A 22,192-nucleotide genomic window follows, 5' to 3' on the forward strand; every position below is an offset into this window, starting at 1 on the left:
CTTAGCACAATGTAGTGACCTGCCTCCTGGTCAAGATCTGAGTGAAGCAAACCGTGTCCTCATGACAGGTGTGAACCAGCTGTGAAATATATGAACCAGCTGCTGAGCATATAGCCAACATGTAAATATTTGTTTGTACACAAAAAACACAAACAATCTAGAGCCCTCTTCGTTATATCTACCTAAACTGTCCACTGGGGGGGTGAATTAAAGAAGAAATTGACCGTATAAAGGTTATTATTCAAGGCAATCAGATTCCCCAAAGCATAACCTGAAAAAAACTAAGATTTTTAGCAACAGGTGGATCTTCTCAAGACTTAAGAACAAGATAGTTCTCACCTGAATGCAATAAACACACATTTGCTTGATGTAAAGAGCAGTACAAGGAAATCCAAGGGAAGATTGCTATTGTATTTACAGTACCTTTGAAGGTGAACCCTTCTTCCTTCAAGTTTCTGCTGGTTCCTAACTGCAAGGGAAGAGAAATCCCTTCCCCCTGAACCAGTACATATAAACAGTTTGGGGGAGAGGAGTAGAGTAGGGTTGGGTAGGGTAGGAGGAGTAGGAGTGGAGTGGAGAATGGAGTGGAGTGGAGTGGAGTGGAATGGAATAGACTAGAATAGAATAGAATAGAATAGAATTCTTTATTGGCCAAGTGTGATTGAGCACACAAGGAATTTGTCTTTGGTGCATATGCTCTCAGTGAACATAAAAGAAAAGATACATTCGTCAAGACTCATGAGGTACAACATTTCATTGTAGGCCATTCATGAGGTGATCGTTTTAACAGAAGTTGTTACTTAGTAACGTTTAATGGGAGTTATGCCACCTCCATTCGTCAGGAACAGAGCAAACAAGCAAATGAGTGTGTGTGGAGGGAATCTCAGTTCTGTCTGGAGCAGTTTCAAACGGTTCTCTCGTTTTGCCTATGAAAAAGTGATTCGGGGGGGGGGGAAGGGGGGTGTTGTCATCTCCAATGGAAGAGCCGCGAATTCTAAACTGAGGGCAGACAGGTGAGGAGGAGTCCCGGGCTGTTCGGCGGCTGAAACAACCCGGACGACTCAAAAGATGCCGCGCGCGGGACCCGGTTTCTTCGGGCAACCCTCGGCGAAAGAGCTGCGCCGGGAGAGCTGACCCAGTTGCGCGCCAATCCGGTTTCTCGGCGGCGGCAATGCGGAGGAAGGTTATACGCGGTTTTCCCAGGTGGACCGTGAGGGGAGAACGCGGCCACCTCCCATCTCGGCGAGTGACACCCCCCCCACACACACACACACCGAGCTGTTGCTGGGCGGCCGGGTCGGAGCCGGCCGGTCCCTTCGGCGCCTTTTCGCCCCCTCAGCCGATGTCCCCCGAGGGAGCCGGACGAGGGAGGCGACTCGGCCGGTTGCTTATGCGCGGCCCGAAGGGGCGGAGCCAGCGCCAATCCAGCACTGCTCCGTCCGCTCGCTTTGCGCTAGACGCATCGTCCTCTTGCGGCCGACCAGACGGGGAGAAGGCGACTTAGCCGCTGGGGGATCGGCAACCACCGGCACCGGAGCAGCTGAGGCGGCCGGGAGAAGGGAGCCAAGGGACAACCGGGACGCGGCGGGGCGTGGCGGGCGGGGAGGGGTATCCGGTTGCAGGTGTTTTTTTCGAGCAGGATCCCCACTGCCGTCAAGGCGGCTGCGCTGGCTCGCCTGAAGAGAGGAGGAGGACGAAGAGGAGGATTCTCCCGAGGTTCCGGCTCGTGCTGCCCGGACCGCGGTTCCGGCTCAAGGTTGGTGCGGATCCGGAGCGCGGGTGACTAGGGGGCGCCACTCGCCTGTTTTTGTTTTTTGGAGGCGCTCCGCCCGCGTCCCAGCAGGGACTTGCTCGGGGAAGGCAGGTGGACGGAGAGCAGGAGCGCGAGCCGAGGATGTGGCGGTGGGATGCGCGGCTGACGAATCTCTTCAAGAGGAACCTGCAGCCCACGCTGACCTACTGGAGCGTCTTCTTCAGCTTCGGCCTGTGCATCGCCTTCCTGGGGCCCACCCTGCTCGACCTGCGCTGCCAGACCCAGAGCTCCCTGTCGCAGGTCACCTGGGTCTTCTTCTCGCAGCAGTTCTGCCTGCTGGTCGGGAGCTGCTTGGGCGGCGTCTTCAAGAGAACGTAAGTTGGCGGCTGCCGCTCGGGTTTTTCGCCGTCTCGGGCTCTTCGCCATCGGCATCGGCTGCCGCCTCCTTCCTTTGGGGAGGGGAAGATGCTGTTGGCCGGGCCGGGAGAGATGCGCTTGGCCTCTTTTGGCCACTTGGGCATCTTTTCAGTATCCTGGAGGGTGATGTTGTCCATGGCTTGTTGGGTGAGATGCGTGCCAAGGTGTGCCCCGGAACTGAATAGAATAGAATACAATGGAATAGGAATAGGATAGCAATAGGGATAGGATAAGATAGAATAGAATAGAATTCTTTATTGGTCAAGTGTGATTGGACACACAAGGAATTTGTCTTTGTGCCTATGCTCTCAGTGTACATAAAAGAAAAGATACATTTGTCAAGAATGATGAGGTACAACACTTAATGAGTGCTTGTTTCTATGCCCGTGCCTGTTTTCTGGTGCTACAAGGCTGGAACAGAGCTGATGCTGCAGTTCCTGACCATCTAAATTAAGGACCTCAGGCAAAGTTTGAGGCATTCTACGCCTGTTGAAATCCATGCCGGGTTCCTCCTAAGACCCTCAGCCACAAATTTGGGTATAAATCAGGACTTAATTCTGTGTACTGTGTGTTGAATTGACTCCAGCAAGCAGAACTGCCAAAGGGGTTTTGTTTGCCTTTAAAAAAATGACTCTGTGCAGTTTTATTCCTGGTTCCTATATACATAGCGGAATGGGTATAAGCCAGACTCTCTGGCTTGGCCTGTGATAAGTCAGGGGGGAAAGGGGGAACCCGGCCATACAATGCTTTGTTTTGGTGAAATATGTTTTGATGTACAAACCACAAACTATGGATTAACTTTATGAACATAGCCTGTGTGTTGCTGCAGAGACTAGATTTAATGGATGGTACAATCCAGAGGACATTTCCGGTGAGTAGATGTGTGGGTGGGTGAGTCAGATTGTGTAGGACACCTAACACAGTAGTGGGCAACACCTATTCAGAGAGAAGCCTGGTCCCTGTGTCTTTAAGAGCAGCCCTCCACACCAAATCAAGCAGTTAGTAGATATCTATTTAACAGCTTGTTTAAATGATAGATTACAATGACATAAGATTAAACAATGATAAAGATGCCATCACAAGGGAAATTTAGTCAGTTATTTTAAAAGCAGTTAACCAATAGCTCTTAGATATGCTTCTTATACAGGCAATTGTGAATGCAACATACACACACACACACACTTTTCCACGTTATTGCTTTTGCAGCTAAATTTGATTTTTTGTAAACTAGACCAATGTCTGTTTCCAAAATCAATGTGCTGCTTTCTATTCGTGAATTATTTAAAACCTATCCTCCAATAATTTTCAGAGAGCTTATCCAAATAAAATCAAAGTCAAAGATAAAATATGAAGAGGGCCTTATTGTATTGACCATGGACCCATCAGTTGAGAAATCCCACTGAAATCAATCATGTTATAGGGTCACCTTCCAGGGCCTACATTAGCAACCCTTGGGTTTGTTCACATGACATCATTGTGGTTATGTGAACTCTTCTGCCTGCATTGAGGTGGTTGCAGACTTTGGGAAAATGGAGCATGTGGCAACATCCCAGAAGGATTTACAGTGGGGAACCAGCAGAACACAGCATGCATGATGGACATTGACATAGAAACCTCAGGCTGAAGAAATCATGCTGAGAATTTCTCTTTGTAATCTAAGAGGTTTGTTGTAAAGGACTTGTTTTAATAACCTCAGTGTCCAAATTCAAGCTGTCTTCTTCTCTGAAATGTTGGCAGTTAACATCTAATGGCCAATAAGCATTTAAGTTGATGTACGGTAAAACAGTGAAATATTCCATTTTCATACAGAGTTCCAGGACCAAGATGATGTTATTTTTTGTAAATCATCAATGAACAATTAATAAGGAAATGATGCCTATAAAGCAGAAAACATGAATATCTTACTCCCAATTTGTGTTGTATAACTGCTGCTATATTAATTTGTTCAAGGTTCCCATTTTAACATGATTAAACTTATGTTTAATCTGGAAAAAGTTTTAACAGTCTGCATGTTTTAAATCTTGACGTTTTAAAGGAATTGGCGATATTTTGATCAAGGTTTTCTATTAAACAGTCTTTAAAAAACAATTATTTTAATTAATGGGATGTTTACAGAATATTTAATAGTCTCATGATCAATGCATGTTTTAGAATCTCTTGAACCAAGGCAAGCAAACCAAATATTCATGTAATAACAGTTTTGTATACAAAGATATCGTTCCATTACAACATCTCTAAATAAAATCAGTCACACTAATTATGAAGTCAAAAAGAACAGTCCTACTTGAGCTTTTAACTGTTGATATGCTTGAACATACATCATCTTATATTATTATTTGACTTCAACTTTATAGTGTGATGTGAAATTGTTCCATAAAATCTTTAGATTTTTTTAAAAAAATAATTGTATGATTTTTGTGGACAAGAGTAGCTGTCGCTTATTAATGAAAGAGAAATTGTGTGTGAATTGGCTTGGACCATTTTGAGAAAAACGTGGGATTACATCTTGATTTCTAATCATCTATCTTGGCAATATTGGACAGTGTCTTCTATGTGAGAAATTTGCTCTATTATTCCCCAGTATCATTCTTCTAAGACATCCCCGTAATTCTGTCCAATAAACCTTTAAAGGAAAAATGAAATTAAAAGCAAATGATTGTGGTGTTTAGAATATTAAAAGGGCCCTATTCTTTCCAGTGAGTTATATATTGCTTGTATCATCTATAGCAGAGGTCCCCAAACATGGTGACTTTAAGGCTTGTGGACTTCAACTCCCAGAATTCTCCATCCAGCATAGCTCCAGTAGCAGCTATAGGCTGGCTGGAGAATTCTGGGAGTTGAAGTCCACAAGCTTTAAAGTTGGCAAGTTTGAAGACCCCTGATCTATAGTAACAGAGCCTATTTAAGCATGAAATAAACTGGTCATGTATTTCTATCATTAAAATAAACTTCATTGGCAAAATTTCTTAAAGATTCTGTAGGCTATTCATTATTGATCAATATTGCATTTTTCCCAACAGTCATAAATATGTCTATTTTTGCTGACTAATTCCCAGCATTCCATTAGGTGTAGTCTAAGAACCGAGACTGCAATTAACTTGTATACAGTGCAACTAGTAAATCATAGCCTTGATGTGCAAGTTTCTAAAACCTCAATTGAATTTACAACAACATTAACTAGTCCTTTGAATTACGGTAACCTATTTTCATCCTACAATGTACAATATGTTTTCTGAGTTGAAATATGCTGCAATTCTCACTTTACTGAGAGAGAAGGCAACTCCCAAGTGCCAGGTAGACAGCTGTTAATAACTGTGGACTCCTTGGTGCTTTCAGAGCTTGGTTGTTTGCTTTTCACCAAGGACCCCTCAATTCAATCTAGAATGATATATATTCTCTTCTAATAAACTAATTCTGAAGAATTCTGTTCTTGTCATCAGATAATCAAGTACATTGGGAAGCAGAAAGATTGAGGGTTGTGCTTAACATAGCTGTGGAGAACAGACTGACCTTTAGTTCTCCCCCCACTCCCATGAAATCCTTAATGCTCCATCATCCAGATCTCAGCAGTTACCTTTCAAGACACTATAAAAAATGATGGCTTGTCTCAATTCAGTATTTGAAAAATACATGCTTCTCTGATGCTATCTTCCAGGATGTTATTTGAACAGATAATATTGATTTAAATGGTATTTTTACATCTAAAAAATAATTTTCCAACATAACTTTCCTAAAACTAAGATCCATTGACATGGGAGCATTGTTGTCCAATTTGTCATTATCTGTTGACTCTGTCACAACAATCTTAATTCAATCTACAGAGGTGATGGGTTACTGTGTAATGGAATCAGAAGTATTCACTTAAATGACCCCGATTGTTAATTCAAAAGAGAAATTATTTTTATCCCTAGATAAATCAGGCGTGTTGGAAACTAAGATAACTTTGCTCATGTATCCACTCTAAGGAAAACTTGTGGGTAACCTCTCTCTCTCTGATTGAGGCAAATTCCTAGAGAGGCCCTGGTTTAGTGCAATATAAAAAGTTTTTTGCAGACCACCAAAAATTTCTCGTGGACCACCAGTTGGTGACCACTCCTTTAAATAAGTTTTCTCTAGCATCCCATTGTGACTTCCTTTTTAGAGTCACCTTCACTTCTCTAACCAGCCTGACCCAGCAAGAAGAAAAATGATAACCTCCCCCCCCCCCCAAAAAAAAAAATCTGCAGTGCCACTGGTCCACTATTTAATCTGCATTCAAAGAAATATTAATTGTCAGATGCAAGAAACCAGGAGCTGGGATAGAGTTCAAAAATACTATAAGTTTATTTCATGCTACCCATACATGATGTATTTGACCCCTACCCTCAGCCTAGTCATCTCAACAGAAACATATGAAAAAGCAAGTAGCAGCCTCCAAATAGTTAGGGCCTAGAAAATGACCACCAGGGTAGTCTTACCCATGTGCTGCTGGTATAATGAGGGGAGATGATTCAGCAAGGATCCCTTGTCAATCAAGACATGTGAATGGGACCTTTGGGTCCATACCTCTTACTGCAGTATGGCAGGCAATTCATTTAGCAAGGCTACTTGCTTGCTGGCTTATATCTACACTTCTCAAAAAAATAAAGGGAACACTTAAACAACACAATGTAACTCCAAGTAAATCAAACTTCTGTGAAATCAAACTGTCCACTTAGGAAACAACACTGATTGACCATCAATTTCACATGCTGTTGTGCACATTCTACTATGTACAGAACAAAGTATTCAATGAGAATATTTCATTCATTCAGATCTAGGATGTGTTATTTGAATGTTCCCTTTATTTTTTTTAGCAGTACAGTATATATATATTGTACAGGTGTATGTATATATGTATATATATATATGTATATGTAGATTGTTCTGAGTTCGGGTTTTGCCCTGTGTAATGTTTTGCATGTCTATGCGACATATACATATATATATGTATATATGTATATGTGTGTGTATAGATAGATATACTCAGTAATATCGTCATGAACAATCTATAAAGTTGTATACAATACACATACACACACACTCTTAGCTTGTACCAAGCTGAGAGGAGGAGAACCTGTGTCTAGACTAGAGGTTAAAACTACTGCCTTACAGGCAGACTCCTCAGATTCAAATCCCAGTAAGAGTATGGCTAGCTGATGACAGCAAAATAAGCTTGAAATAGATCTATACTACTCTCCCTTCCTTTTCATTATCAGCAAAAATATCTTACACCTATAGAATATTTGTCAGCTATAAAAATTTAACTGCCTTGGATATGGTTGTGTGTGTGTGTGTGTGTGTGTGTGTGTGTGTGTGTGTGTACATATACGCATACACACAGTCTTTATTTATTTATTTACTTATTTATTATTTATTTACTTATTTATTTATTGTCTCTGAGCCTTTCAAAGCTGTGTTACGGTGTCCCTGAAAAAGACAACATGTTTAGCTCTTTTTATGCTTGAGAATTTTTATTTTTTTTAGTAAAACAATTAATAAAAATGGTTAAACCTGATGAAGTATAACACACATTCCATTCCCTATCCATGTGGAGAGTATTGAGTTGCCCGGGCTTCCTTCTGCTATTTGATAGGACATAAATATTGATCTCCTAGTCCAACCCCTTTTTTGATATATAATATCCCTAACAGCTGACTTTCCAACTTTTATTTGAATGAATGAAAATGCTCCACTTCTATAACATAATTGGTTACTGCAAGGATCGACAAACCCAGGCGCCTGGTCGCCAGTGGCGCCTAGAAAATGTTGTCTGGCGCCTAGAAAATGTTGCCTGCTGTACTGTATGTATACAGCTTCAGCCCTGGAGCTCCCACTTGCAGAAGCCGCCCCCCGGCTATTGCCCGCCGCCGCTACCCCGCGCACCCCAAAGTACCCCCCCTGCGTGCCCTTTTCCATGGGCACGCAGTCCCCATTCCCCTGCCTGCCTGGGGGGGGGGGGGCGGGGGCGGGGAGGCGCCGGCAGTAGAAGGCGCAGCCCCCGCCCGCCCGATCCGCTCCCTCTCCTCCTCTTCCGCTGAAAGAAACGCGCGGAAGCTGCCTGCTTGAGCCTCGCGTTGCTCCACCCCGCTTCATCCTGCTTGTCATCCTCCGTTGCCAGGAAAGCCGGGTTTGTTTTCCGTGAAAGCAGCGCGCCTTTTAACACGCTGCTTTCCTGCACCAGCGACGTTTGGCTGCCGGGGGGGCGGGGAGGAGAAAATCCTCCCCCCCCCAGGAGCAGCAAAAGCCTAAGTGGTGGGGTGCGCCGTTTGCCTTCCGGCTCAGTCGCAGAGGCTTTTGCTGCTTGTGGAGGGGGGGGTTGGCGGTGCCGATGCCAAATGCTTTCCCTCCGCGGGGGGGGGTGCAGGGCAGGCGCAGTCAGCCCCAGGAGACAAAGATGGAATGAGAGAAAGGAAAGAGAGAGAAAGGGAGGGAGAGAAAGAAAAAGTGAGAGAGAGAAAGGGAATGAGAGAAAGGAAAGAGAGAGAAAGAGAGGGGGAGAAGGAAAGAGTGAGAGATAGAAAGGATAGAGAGAAAGAGGGAATGGAAAGAGAGAGAAAGGGAGGGAGAGAAGGAAAGAGTGAGAGATAGAAAGGATAGAGAGAAAGAGGGAATGAGAGAAAGGAAAGAGAGAGAGAGAGAGAAAATAAGAGAGAGAGAGCAACAGAGAGAGAAAGAATAAGAGAGAGAAAGCATGAGAGAGAGAAAGAACAAGAGAGAGAGAGAAAATAAGAGAACAAGAGAGAGAAAAAGATAGCAAGAGAGAGAGAAAGCAAGACAGATAGGGAGAGGAAAGGAGAGTGAGAGAAATGAGAACAAAAAGGGGAGAAAAAAGGAGAAATGAGAAAATGATTGAGGCAGAGAATGAGAGGAGAGTGAAACAAAAGAGAGAGAGAGGTGATTCTTGAAGCATATGGTAAAAAGCACCCAAATAATAAGAAAAACCCCCCAGCCCACACCTGTTTTTGAAAAGGATAAAAGAGAAAAAAACCCCAGCCCTCAACTGGTTTTGGAAATGGTTGGAGTGTGTATACATACACACACATAAGGGGGGGAGAGAGACAGGGATGGAAAAAGAGGAGAAGTGAGAGGGAGAAGGAATGAGGGAAAAAGGGAGGAAGAGAGAGAAATGAGAAACACGAGAGAGAAAAGGGGGAAAGACAGGAGAAGTACCCAGAAATGAGACAGTGGTATAAATTTCAGGAGGGATGATTGATGATTGACTGTATTTATAAGGGGATGTTACATGGGATTGTATATATGAGGGGGTTATTTATGTATGTATGTATGTATGTATGTATGTATGTATGTATTTATTTATTATTTATTTATTTATTAGATTTGTGTCATTTTGGTTGGTGGTGTGCCCCAGGATTTTGTAAATGTAAAAAATGTGCCGCGGCTCAAAAAAGGTTGAAAATCACTGGTATACAGTATATTTTTCCCGCCTTGTGTTTACGCCCAGAAATGGTACATCTTGGCTTCCGTAGCTCCGCCCATCAACCTCGGAGCGAGCTGCTTTCCCAGCGTCCCCTGCGCTTGCATGCGTCTCTCCCTCCCCCCCTTGCCTCCATTCCGCCTCCTACTCGAACCCCTTCACTCCCCCCCACCGCACACAGACGCTCCGATCTTGGCCGCTCACCCACCTTCGGAGAGAAGCGGAAGCCCCTCCCCTCCCGGCGTGAGGTTTTGTTCATTCCTCCTCCGGCCGCGTGCGCGGTGACTTCCGACCAGTAACCCCTCCTCCCCCCTCCCCCCCTCACCCGCGTCCCCGGCCCGGTCTCCCTTTCCTTCTTCTCTGTTTCGGTTTCTGACTAACGGTCTCCCCTCGGATCCCGACGGGAGTACAGCAGAGCCGGCTCGGCGGAGCCAGGCCTGCGCCGGGGGGGAGGGGGTGAAAGCGATGTCAGGTGGAGACTCGGCAAAAAACCAAGTTTGCTTAAAAAAAATTCTGGCTCCTAAATTTTTTGGCTGGCTCCTAGATTCTGAACAACTTTGTCGACCCCTGGGTTACTGTGCTTTGGTCTTGGATATTGTCAAACTCAAAGGGGATTTCAAGGGGATTTCCTATTTGAAGGAGACTTCTACATTCCAATGGGCTACCTTCACAAGGGCCAAGAAAAGGTTGCTAGGGTAAGAAGGACAGGACAAATGAAAATGGCACACATTTATCTTAAATAAATCAATGAATTTTTAAAAATGTTTTTATCTCACTGATGCCAGTCAGATGACCTAAAGATACACCTTTAATATATATGATGGATGTCTTTATAGCAGATACTGTCTCCAGGTTTTTCATGTGCCAAATGTACAGCTTTTCCATTATATGTACATTCAGTTCAGTTCATAGTGCCTGTTGATGTCTTGACATTGTATTTTGTAAATGACACCTGTTTTTTTCTTCTGGGGCTGTTGGTCTTTTGGTTTGCTTAGAAAGTTTTGGAGGGCTTTAATTGGTTTGATTCCATGAGGTTGTAATAACCTGTTGGTGCTTTCTGGGATGTTTTTGATGTTGGCAGTGTTATATTGGTTGTGGCGTATTGGTTGAGTACTTTTTGATGAAGTTGACCTGACATCCACTTTGTTGGAAGATGTTGCATAGATAATGTGTTTCCTTTTTCTGCTGTCCAGAGTTTTTGCATTGTGTTTGTACTCATCTTAATTGAGTTCTTACAGCTTTTCTTGTAGGAGGTTGTATTATTACTTTGATAGTGGAGCATTTGATTGGTGTGTAGGGTTGGTGGGTTATTGTGGGTTTTTTGGGGGGTACACTTGTGTTTCTAGTTTGCCATCATAGTCTCTGCTGATCAGGATATCCAGAAAGGATAGTGAGCTGTTGTTTTTCTTTTTCCCTGGTAAATTGGATTCCTTTGAAGATGTTGTTGATGATTTTGTGGGTGTTCCCTAATTGTTCCTTTTTATTATGGTGATCTTCCTGTTTGTGGGGCTGCTTTTAATTCTAGATATTGCATTATGACCTCCATCATGAGTCCTGAAAGTAGTCATTCCATAGGAATCATCTACAACATATATATAAAAACTTCAACAGTCAATACTTAGCACAAACACCCTGAAGACTAACAGAAAGCATCCATGAACACCAATTAGTAGCCAGAAGACCTGATAAAAACTCTTCAATTTTACAATCTATGGACAGACTTAATAATAGTTTCAACTAAGAAATTCTAACCATCCTAGATCATGCCTAGACCAAAAACATAGGCTAATTCTTGGAGGCCTGGCTCTCTAACAAATTGGCCATCAATAGACACACAGATATAAATAACATCTACATGCTGTGCAAAAGAAATAAAAAGGGAACAAAGTCTACGAGAGGGGCGGCATACAAATCAAATAAATAGATATAGATAGATAGATAGATAGATAGATAGATAGATAGATAGATAGATCAAAACACCTTCCCACCAGCACTCAACATCCAGATGTGCATAGATTAACACCAAGATTACTATCAGACCAACAATCAAGTAATAAACAATACCTCAATCAAGAAATTGGCAAACCAACACTAAACAGCCCAACAAAACAATCTCCAACTTAAGTCCCAGTGACAGAACAAGCCAAGAATACAAACTGAGAGCAAACCCCACTCCTTACTAGCACTTACCATGTTACCTAGTTTGAATAATGAAACATCTACAAAAAAACAACCAAGCTCACAGAGCACCAAGGATCCCACAGTTCTATCCTGAGCTACCAATCTTCTCCCTTTTTGGTATAAGCAAAGAATATTGAGGCTTTAGATTCCCCTCCTAAGCAGATTTGTAAATCAAGTCAAATTTATGCCAAACTCTACTTAAGTGGTGGCCTCAAAAACAGTCTATTATTCAAATTACTGCAAATGAACATCCCTAAATTCTTGGGTTTAGAGGAAAAACCTATTACTATACAGTATTTGGAAAGAGAAATGCAATTACCCCTTGCTGAAGATGTACTGCTGGAAGACACATCCTTAAATTAACAGCTGCAGTGCTCACAAAATATCAGTCTCCTATCATGAAGATTTTGTCTTGCACTACATGTGATGCTTGGATCATCTAAAAAGATTCCATTATTTTTATTGGCATTCTTGTTTTGACCCATCAGGAGTTCAGAATTTATTTATTTTTCCAAAAGGTTTTTTTTATTTTTTTTCCACACCAAAAAAACATGCTTACAGCATCATATACCTTCAATAGAATTTAAAGATCTGAAATATGTTTAATTAAAAAAAATATCATATTCTAATTCAATTACCCCTCAGCCTCAGCATGGTAACAAGAGCTTAACTGTTGCTACCTCCTTTTCTAATTTTGCCATTCAGATGAAATATTTTTTTCCTAATTAAATTCACCATTAATATTCCTTCAAATCTTTAATAAAATACCTCTAATTTCTTAAAATTCAGCCAAAGTGCCTCCTTCACCTCCTTATTCATTTTTCTAATAACTAAAAACCTTTATATAACCTATTTTTTTTTAAAAAGGAAAACAATTTTAAAATTATTCTAAATTTTAATTGTAATTTTTCTTAATTTTAATCCAAACCCAATTAAAATAATTCAAAATGCCTATATTTTAATTATAATCAATCTTTCTTCTATCTACATATATATATAAATATTATTAGATATGATCAAATGTATACATTTATATCTTTTTTATAAATCCCATTCATTTTGCCCATTTTGTCTTGCTAACTCATATCAACATTTAACAATCTTACAATTTCCTCTAAGTTTGTATAGATATTTAACAAGTTTAATATCTCATAGTAATAAAGACTGTAAGAAAAAAGAGGAAAATTTAATACATCTTATAACCATTACTTTACTTATTATCAATCTTAATAATCAAATCTTGCTTTAATTGTAATCATATTTTCTTCTAATAACATCTAAATATTCAGCAATTTCAAATCTAGTTAATCAACTTTATATCAGCTTTTATCCCATTAATAAATTTCATTCATAAAAATTATCAAATTCAATAACTCATTAATACATTTCATTAATTTTTCATATGTTTCCCATGTATTTATATATGTCTTTAACAAATTTATCAGAATTAATACCTCTATTAAAACCAAATGCAAACTCAGAGATATAATTATAATATATAATTATACATATATTTCTTTAAGCCGCCCTGAGTCCTTCGGGATTGGGCAGCATAGAAGTCAAATTAAATAAATATATAAAAGAAAGAAACTATCTATGTAGCAATCAAATCCAAACCACCCCTTTTCAAACTTTTCTTCTTCTTGATTAGACACAACAACTTCTTTTCTTATCTTTTGTACCACCTTTTTATTTCCTTTTTCTGCCCCTCTCCCTTTTAAGTATCCTGTATTTCCAAATCTTATCCCTTTACATCCCTTTTTCTTTTTAATTTCAATTTTAACTTTGGTTTCTTTTTTAGCCTGCTAAAAAATCCAGTTCCTCTGCTCACATCTTTTCCATCTCTTATTAGTGCTTATTCTAGTATAATCATAATATAAAATGTGACCATTAGCCCCTTCATTATCCAGACCATTTTCAAAATCCTCTCTTTATTTTGCCTCTATAAATTTCCTCTTCTTCCAAATCACTTGTTAACTCAGCACGATCATCAAAATAGGTAGTATGTCCATTAATCTCTCCATTTTCAATGTCATCATTGCAGGGGTTCAGAATTTATACTTCTCTTGGAGGACATGAGATCTCAAAAGAATATGAAAGAAGCTCATCTTAAATTCATGTCTCTAATTGTGTGCTAGAGATGAAGTGGGGGGGAGGGAGATAATCAAAGATGATGAGACATATCACAAGAGTTGGCAGTACTGTATATCCATTTTGTTTTTGTAAAAAAAATTCCCTAAAAACAAGGTGTAATGCTTTTAACCTTCTGTCTATTATATTTATGATTAAGCACATTCATAGATTTCATTACACATTGCTTTGTATATTACAAGTCCTTAATTATTTTTGCTGAAATCCTAAAAAAGTATATGATAGGCTCATTTTTTGTTTTTGTTTTTAATCAAACAAGGAAACAATGGGCTAATGGCTTATTAACAATTCTGAGGTTGAAAATTGAGAGTGACATTAGGGAATTATTTTTTTATTATGCTGACTATTGCCAATTTTATGGACAGAATTTGCAATCAGAAGAAACTTAGAGGCCACACATTTCTCTAAACCACATGATTTGTTTTTCACTTCAGGTATTGATGAACTTTAAAAACTAATGGATTTTAAGCCATGATTTCTGTCTTAATATTTACCTAGGAATCAATTCCAGCAAGACTTGATTCTTGGAACATGCATGAAAAAATGCATAATCTTCCAAGAATGCATTGTAGTTTCTTGATTCTGTCTAGTCATCTAAACAGAGAAGTAAATACAGTAATTTCTTATTATGACTGACTGGTTTTTGATATTTTCAGTTGCTACCTACGGATTTCTAATTTGAAGATGTCTATCTTCTGTCTCTTACCTTTTATTGTCATAAGTCAAGGGTCGTCAACCTTAAAAACTCAAAGAGCCATTTAAACCCTTTTCCCAGAGAAAACAAAACACCAGGGGCTACAAAACCTGGGTGGGGGGTGGGGAGACTCAACATCACTCCCACTAAGTCACCTGATTCCCCCCCCCCAGCTACAAATACCCAGGTTTTGTGGCTGTTTTCTTTTCTATGAGAAAAAGGAATGTCTCTCTCTCCTTTATTTGTTTGTTTGTTTGTTTGTTTGTTTGTTTGTTTGTTTGTTTAATTGGATTTGTATGCCGCCCCTGTCCGAGGACTTGGGGCGGCTCACAGCACATACAAAAACAGAACAATAAGTTAAATCCAATTAATACTACATTAAAAACAAACATTAAATTCAATTAAAAGAAAGTAAAACCTATCAAACCAAACGTTCAACACTCATACTTAAAACATTCATTTTCCCTCTCTCTCTTTCTCTCTATCCATCTCTCATTCTCAATCTTCTATCTCCCTCCTTCTCATCTTTCCTTCTCTCTTTCCTTCTCTACATCTCTCTCTTTATCTCCCTCCCCCTCCCTCATCTCTTTCTTTCTCCCACCTCTCTTTTTCTCCCTCTCTCGCCCCTTCTCTCTCTGTATGCTGAGGAACCATCGCCACCCCTGCTTCTCTTCAGAGGACTCTCTTCCCCTTCTCGCAACACCCAGTCTGATTGTGGCATGAACAGGGGGACCCTCCACAAGGTGCAAAGGCGCCTGCAGAGGGCCGGAGGCTGCTCGCTTAAGGGCGGTCTTTGGACATGGTTTCTTGCCTTCCCTAAGGATATGTCCATTGCCTTGCCATGTCCCGTCCCATCGCCCTATCCCTGCATCTCTTCAGCTAAGCAGGGAGGGTGTGAGCTCCAGCCCAAAGAGGCAGGAAGCGCAAATGTGGCGTGAAGGCAGCTACAGGGCCGCTTCTCTCCTGCCCTAAGGATCTGGTCATCACCTTGCTGTGCCCCCCACCTCCGCATGAGAGGAGAAGGGGGAGGAGGGTTGCCAGAGTGAAGGCAGCTTTCGTTTCCTGCTGCTTCAGGCTGGATCTTACCCCACACTCCATTTAGCCAAAGAACTGCGGTGGAGGGGACACTGCAAGGCAATGGCCAGATCCTTAGTGTAGGAGGGAAGCCACATCCAAAGACCCTCCTTAAGCGGGCAGCTGCCCGCTCTCCAAGCATGCCTTTGCTGCATTTTGGCCTTCGCTAGAGGGGCTCTCCATGCATGTGCACACGCCTGGCCCCACCACAGCCAGCCAGGGAGTCATGAGAGAGGAGGAGGGTCACCTGAGCAGAAGCCTTGGCCAGGGGTGGCTATGTTCCTCAATCACTTCTCCATTCACGCCATCGCCCTTATCTTCTCAGGCCAGGTGAGGGAGGGGAGGGTGAAGCCAGCCAGTAATGGGATAGGGAACCACAACAGCGGACTCAAAGGGCCACAGGCAGCTCCAGAGCCATGGATTGCTGACCTCTGTCATAGTTCCTACATTATCAGTGAAAAGACCATTGGTTTGATTGTTCTGATCTTGCTTAACCTTGTCACTATGGGATTAATCTCCTCTTTAATCAATAATATATCTTTTCTTGAGCCTAAGCAAACAAACTATCACCTTTCCTTTTTTTGCCACCCATTTAAAGATTACTAATCAAATTGATTGATATTAAGTTTATCTTAATGATTAGCAGGAATCTGGACTTTTTACATTCATTTGTATGCTAATATCACCCTTTTCCCTGTGTTTCTCCAAACAGTTCGTTTCTCCAAACAGTACTTTTTATTATAGTACGTTTGCTTGTTATATTTAAAAAAAAATTTAAAACCCCACATTGGAAGAGTAATCAGGTGTTCTGGCATAACAATCAGTCTTATCAATAAAGAAAAATATTTGTAGCTTAGGTTTGAAATGTAGGTTCTCTGGTACTCTCTGAATCTGGCTGTTTTCTTGCAGATATTTCATTACCCAAACTAAGTAATATCAATACTAAAGTGCCACCACTGATGATGTCACTTAGTTTGGTTGTTTTCTTTCAGAAGTTTTATTACCCAAATTCAGAGAACACTGTATGGACCCCTCAATCAGTCTTAGTATAAGGCGCATTCTTGGGTGTTCTACACAAATACCTTGTTATAGCATATTTTATTCTCAACCCTCCTATTTAACCCATCTTTTGTTATCTATGTGGGTATAGCTATTTGCAGTAATGGGCAGCCAAAATTTTTACTGCCACACTGTGGGTGTGGCATATTTTGTGGGTGTGGCTTGATGGTCATGTGACCAGGTAGGAATGGCTTGCCAGCCATGTGACCAGGTAGGAGTGGCTTGAACGATCATCATCCTTCAAATGAACTGTTAAGTCCTTGACTTACAACCTCACCAGTGTCGCTGGGGTGACAATTTGCTTCGCATTTCCCATGCTCTCCTTCATGGGTCACCCCCTGCCTCATGCTGGGTAGCTAGGCGAACAGGTGCCAATCTGCTGTTGAGAAAAGATGGGGAAGGAAAAGGACCCCCCGCAACTCCTGCTGGAGCTGGTCTCCCTGCCGCTTTCCGAGGAGGAGGAGGAGGACAGGAAGGGGGGATTTTAAAATATCGGAAAGCCAAGGGAGAGTCACCAAGTTATTACTGCTGCACAATGCCTTTTCATCTCAGCTGCGGGCAGAGGGCTTCACGAGGGGAAAAAGACTACAGCTCAGACTGCTTTGGCGCGGCGCAGCTATCCTTTTTTTCCCCTGCTGCTGCTGTTGCACGCTCCTCGCTTTTTTCCTCTTTCCTGGCCTTGGGAGGTGGCCACATGAAGCTGTAAGGGAGCCAGGCAGGAGAGAGGGAAGCTCGTCCAAGGCCAGGAAGGAGGAAAGAGGGGAAAAACGAGGAGCGCACAGCAGCAGTAGCAGGGGGGAAAAGGAGAGCCAAGCCGAGACCTGTAATCCAGGAAGTGACTGCCACTGGTCAGCTGGAGCTGTGAATTTAGCTTGATTTCCACCAGTGGAACTGCGTTCCACCCCGTCCTGCCTGCTGCCCACTCCTGGCTATTTGGTTATAGCTATCTCCTGCTCACTTGTCATTTGTTCATCTACGAGTAGCTCTGTTTTGTTTTATAAACTCTTAAAGAAAATTGGGTTTGTGGAGAAATTTAGTGCAATGGTTTAATCATTTGTAAGTTTTCTTAAATTTCCCTTTGAAAAATATCTATATGGTACACTAAGTCCAGGGCGACATAGTTGTGTTTTATGTTTGTCAACTGAATTATTGCCTCTTTCATGCAGTTTAATTAACAAACTACATTTTATTACAACCATTGAAGCATGGTTAAATACAATATAGGTAGTCTTGACCATTCATTCAGATTATTCAAATGTACCATGGCACTGAACAAATTGTGGTTATGACCGGTTCGTGGAATTCCAGCCATCCAAGCGCACCAATGATCACAGGATTGCAATCCAGGTGGTTGACAACCAGTTCCTACTTATGGTGATTGCCATGTCCTTCAGTCACATGATTGTCATGTGTGACCTTCCCTTGCAGCATCTTTAGAAACTCAATGGGGAAACCAGCAGGGAAGGTTGCAATTGGCAGGGATAAGTCTCCCTCAGCCTCATTTTGCTTGTGGTGTGCTGGCCACTCACGCTGTGTACCCTCTCCAACTCTCACCTTGCCTCCATCACAGCCTTCTAGGCCCTCCCTGATGCTCACACCATTTTGTGCCCCAATCATGAGAAGGGAGCAACCCGAAATAACATCCCAGTCCTCAACTATGGCTTGCTTGTACATTTGAGTGCCCTCACAGACCTTCCTCAGCCAAACTACACCTCCTCCTCCACACACACCTGCGTGCCTCTCCCAAACTCTGCTGTGCATCCCTTATACTTTTATAGACCCCCTCTGGCCTCTCTCACTGGGCAGCAGCCACTTCCCTTCTTGCAACCACCTGGGACTTGCTATCTCCAGCCAGCTTTCCCATTAATTTCCTTGTTTCTTCACCTCATGACCATTGGACTTGATTAACAACGGCATCTGTGATTGCCTCACTAAACAGTGCATTCCTGCCCTATGATTTAGTGATGTAAATTCCAATCTCAATTGCTGTTGTAAGTTTTGGACTAGCCACTGAATAGTGAGATACTTGGATAAAGAAATCCTGAAAATATGTACGTCTCTTTAAATATATTGGTCCTGTTGCTCTGGTTATATTTATTTGTAAAAACACTCCCCTCCCCTTTTAAAAATAAATTCACACATATATACACATACAGATAGAATTGTCGGCTATCAATAAAATCAACTGCTTTGGAAATGGCCCTGGGTTGGGCCGAGAGGCAAATAAGGAGCTGTGATATTCCTTCAATACAGCAGGGTGATTCGACACAAAAATATGTAACCCTTCTCTGGTGCAGAGCTGAAGGGATTGGATACTGTAGCCTAGAGGATAATTCTCTGCTTTACAAGGCAAAGGTTGCAGGTTCAAGTCCCAGTTGGGTATGGCTAGCTGATGAGGCCAAAATAAGGCCAAAATAGATCTATCCTAGTCTCCCTTAATTTTCAAATTCAGGAAAAAAACCGTGATTGAGATATATATATATATATTACAACCATTGAAGCCAAGACCGTCATACCTGTACCCGTGAAAATCTACGAAAACATATATATATATATATATATATACATATATACATATATACATATATACATATATATATACAGTATATATATATATATAGCTTAAAAAAAATTTGACATATATGTATGTATGTGTATGTGTATACCTGTATATATATATATATATACAGTGTGTGTGTGTGTATATATATATATATATATAGACATAGACATGCATAGACATGCAAAACATTACACAGGGCAAAACCCGAACTCAGAACAATCTACATATATATATATATATATATATATATATATATATATATATATATATATATATATGTTTTCGTAGATTTTCACAGGTATATGTATGTAGATTGTTCTGAGTTCGGGTTTTACCCCGTGTAATATTTTGAGTGTCTATGCGACGTTTCAGTGAAATCATATATCTATATCTATCTGTAGTTCTCTTCCTTCTTAAATGCTCCTTCTAGCTTCAGCCTTTCCCCATTTCACACTTTAGGCTTTTCTTTTATTAAAAACTAGTTGACATTTTTTTCTCACTGTTGGGTCCTACACTGTCTAAAAAAGATGGAGCAGTTGTTTAATCCACCCGGGGTGCTTTAGAGTTATTACAGTTATTTAATAACTTTGTGTTCCTTTCAAAATTTCAAAGCATACTTTTGTGCAGGACTTTGAAAAGCTTTAGATTTTAATGTATTTATGAATGTATAAATTTGTGTTGAGCTGTCTGGAAGACTATTTCAGAATATATGAGTGTTGTTAACATGGCTGGATACTGACTGCAGAAGAATCCTTTTAGGGAAGATCTAATGCCTGTCAGTTTCAAGACTCAGTTTCGGCACACTTCTGACAAGCAAGCGAGCGAGATAGTCTTGTTTCTCCCACACATCTATTATCAAAAAATAATACATTTAAATGTGAAGGTTACAATTAGAATGAATCATATTGTTCTATTCATTCTTTAAAAATACATTTAGAAGAGTTACCTCTTATGGGAATTCCACTTTAGGAATTATTTAGGGTAATTCCTTGTGACCGTGGACATACCCAGTTGTTGCCCTAACAAAGGCAGTTCTGTATGATCAATGTACTTATCAGTTTCCCTTCTTTTACTTCTCCTATACTTACAAAACAGTAATGGGTTTTTTCCTGATATTAATTTGCATCACTTGCCTGCTTGCATATCATCATCCTCTCAAGGGAGTAAGTAGCAAGTCATTATTTGTTCCAGGATTGATTGATGGGTTTTTCTTGCCGCCCACAGTATTCTTAGCAACCATTTCTGAATCTATGCTTGAAAGCATTTTGAAGACCATTTGTGCTATTTATGTGTCAGTTAGGGAAGTTCTTTTACCGGTAAATCAAATTTGCATTTCAGTTTGTAGTACATCTTTTATCCTTAAAGCACAGGCAGGTAAAGTTGATTTTGCGGCATGTGTGAAAATGTTCATTGCCCTGTGTCTCTCTTAGTTGTAATTCAAAGTCATACTGGAAGTGTCAGTGAAATATTGCACCCTCTGCAATGATTAGGGTATGCAGTGCAGATACCTGTACAGTGGGACCTTTTCTACTCATCCGTATCTGGGGAGTTGCATGTAATTCTAACTAGTTCCTTCTTTGAAGTTATTGTCTCATTTTATTTGGATAAAGGTTGAAATATTAACCAACAGATTAAGTTTTTCTTCACCACCTATTTTTTTTATGTAGTTAGGAATTGGCCTTGGACTGAATTTGGCTATCAGTTTCAACCCCGATTGGAGGGGTTGGGAGTGGGAGGCACCGTTTTACAGTGGTTCTCCTCCTACCTCTCTGGTCAGTCGCAGTCGGTGTTAGCAGGGAGTCAGAGGTCGACTCCTAGGTCCCTACCTTGTGGGATTCCTTAGGGCTCGGTCCTCTCCCCCCTGCTGTTTAATATCTACATGAAACCATTGGGTGAGATCATCCAAGGGCACGGGGTCAGTTTCCATCAGTACGCTGATGATACTCAGCTGTACATCTCCACCCCGTGTCCACTCAGTGAAGCAATGGAAGTGATGTGCCGGTGTCTGGAGGCTGTCAGGGTCTGGATGGGTGCCAACAGGCTCAATCTGTCCATCCATTACCTAGAGGGGAATTATTGACCCCCTCAGAGAGGGTCCACAACTTGGGCATCCTCCTCAATCTACAGCTGACTTTAGAACACCATCTTTCAGCTGTGGTGAGGGGGGTGTTTGCCCAGGTCCACCTGATACATCAGTTGCGGCCCTATTTGGACAGGGAGACTTTGCTCACGGTCATTCATGCCCTTATCACCTCGAGGTTCGACTACTGCAATGCTCTCTACATGGGGCTACCTTTGAAGAGTGTTCAGAAACTTCAAATCATGCAAAATGCAGCTGCGCGAGCGGTTATGGGCCTTCCAAGGCATGCCCATATCTCACCATCACTCCACGGACTGCATTAGCTGCTGATTGGTTTCTGGACACAATTCAAAGTGGTGGTTATGACCTATAAAGTCCTACATGGCATAGGACCAGATTATGTCCGAGACTGCCTTCTGCCACGTGAATCCCAGCGTCCGGTGAGGTCGGTCTCCTCAGGGTCCCATCGGCCAAACAATGCTGGTTGGCGGGACCTAGGGGAAGAGCCTTCTCTATGGGGGCCCCAGCCCTCTGGAATCAGATCCCCCCATAGATTTGCACTGCCCCCACCCTCCTTACCTTCCAAAAGAGTTTAAAAATTGATCTTTGTTGCCGGGCCAGGGGTCATTAGATCTTCCCCCTGACCAACGAGTGTTTTTAGTGTAAATTTATTGGTGTTGATGAATGTTGATTAATGTTTTCAAAGTGTTTTAGAATTTTTAAAGATTTTTTAACTGTATTAATTGGATCTATTGTATTTCTAT

The 22,192-nt window shown here is 41.5% G+C and overlaps 1 protein-coding gene across 2 annotated transcripts in view; it reads left to right on the forward strand.

Annotated features, from left to right (window-relative positions):
* The first annotated feature begins 853 nt into the window (after positions 1 to 853).
* Positions 854 to 22,192, forward strand: part of MFSD4A (major facilitator superfamily domain containing 4A) — a 66,814-nt gene continuing 45,475 nt past the window's right edge. Inside the window, exons 1-3 of one of the 2 annotated variants that reach the window (XM_070745505.1) lie at positions 854 to 1,013; positions 1,640 to 1,756; positions 1,978 to 2,127. In XM_070745505.1, coding sequence (XP_070601606.1) covers positions 862 to 1,013; positions 1,640 to 1,756; positions 1,978 to 2,127 — 419 coding nt within the window. In that variant the 5' untranslated portion in view covers positions 854 to 861. Of the gene's footprint in view, positions 1,014 to 1,639; positions 1,757 to 1,808; positions 2,128 to 22,192 lie in introns of those variants that run through there. The other variant, XM_070745506.1, reaches the window with a different exon arrangement.

Source organism: Erythrolamprus reginae, chromosome 3 (assembly GCF_031021105.1).
Source record: "Erythrolamprus reginae isolate rEryReg1 chromosome 3, rEryReg1.hap1, whole genome shotgun sequence".
Lineage (NCBI taxonomy): Eukaryota > Metazoa > Chordata > Lepidosauria > Squamata > Dipsadidae > Erythrolamprus > Erythrolamprus reginae.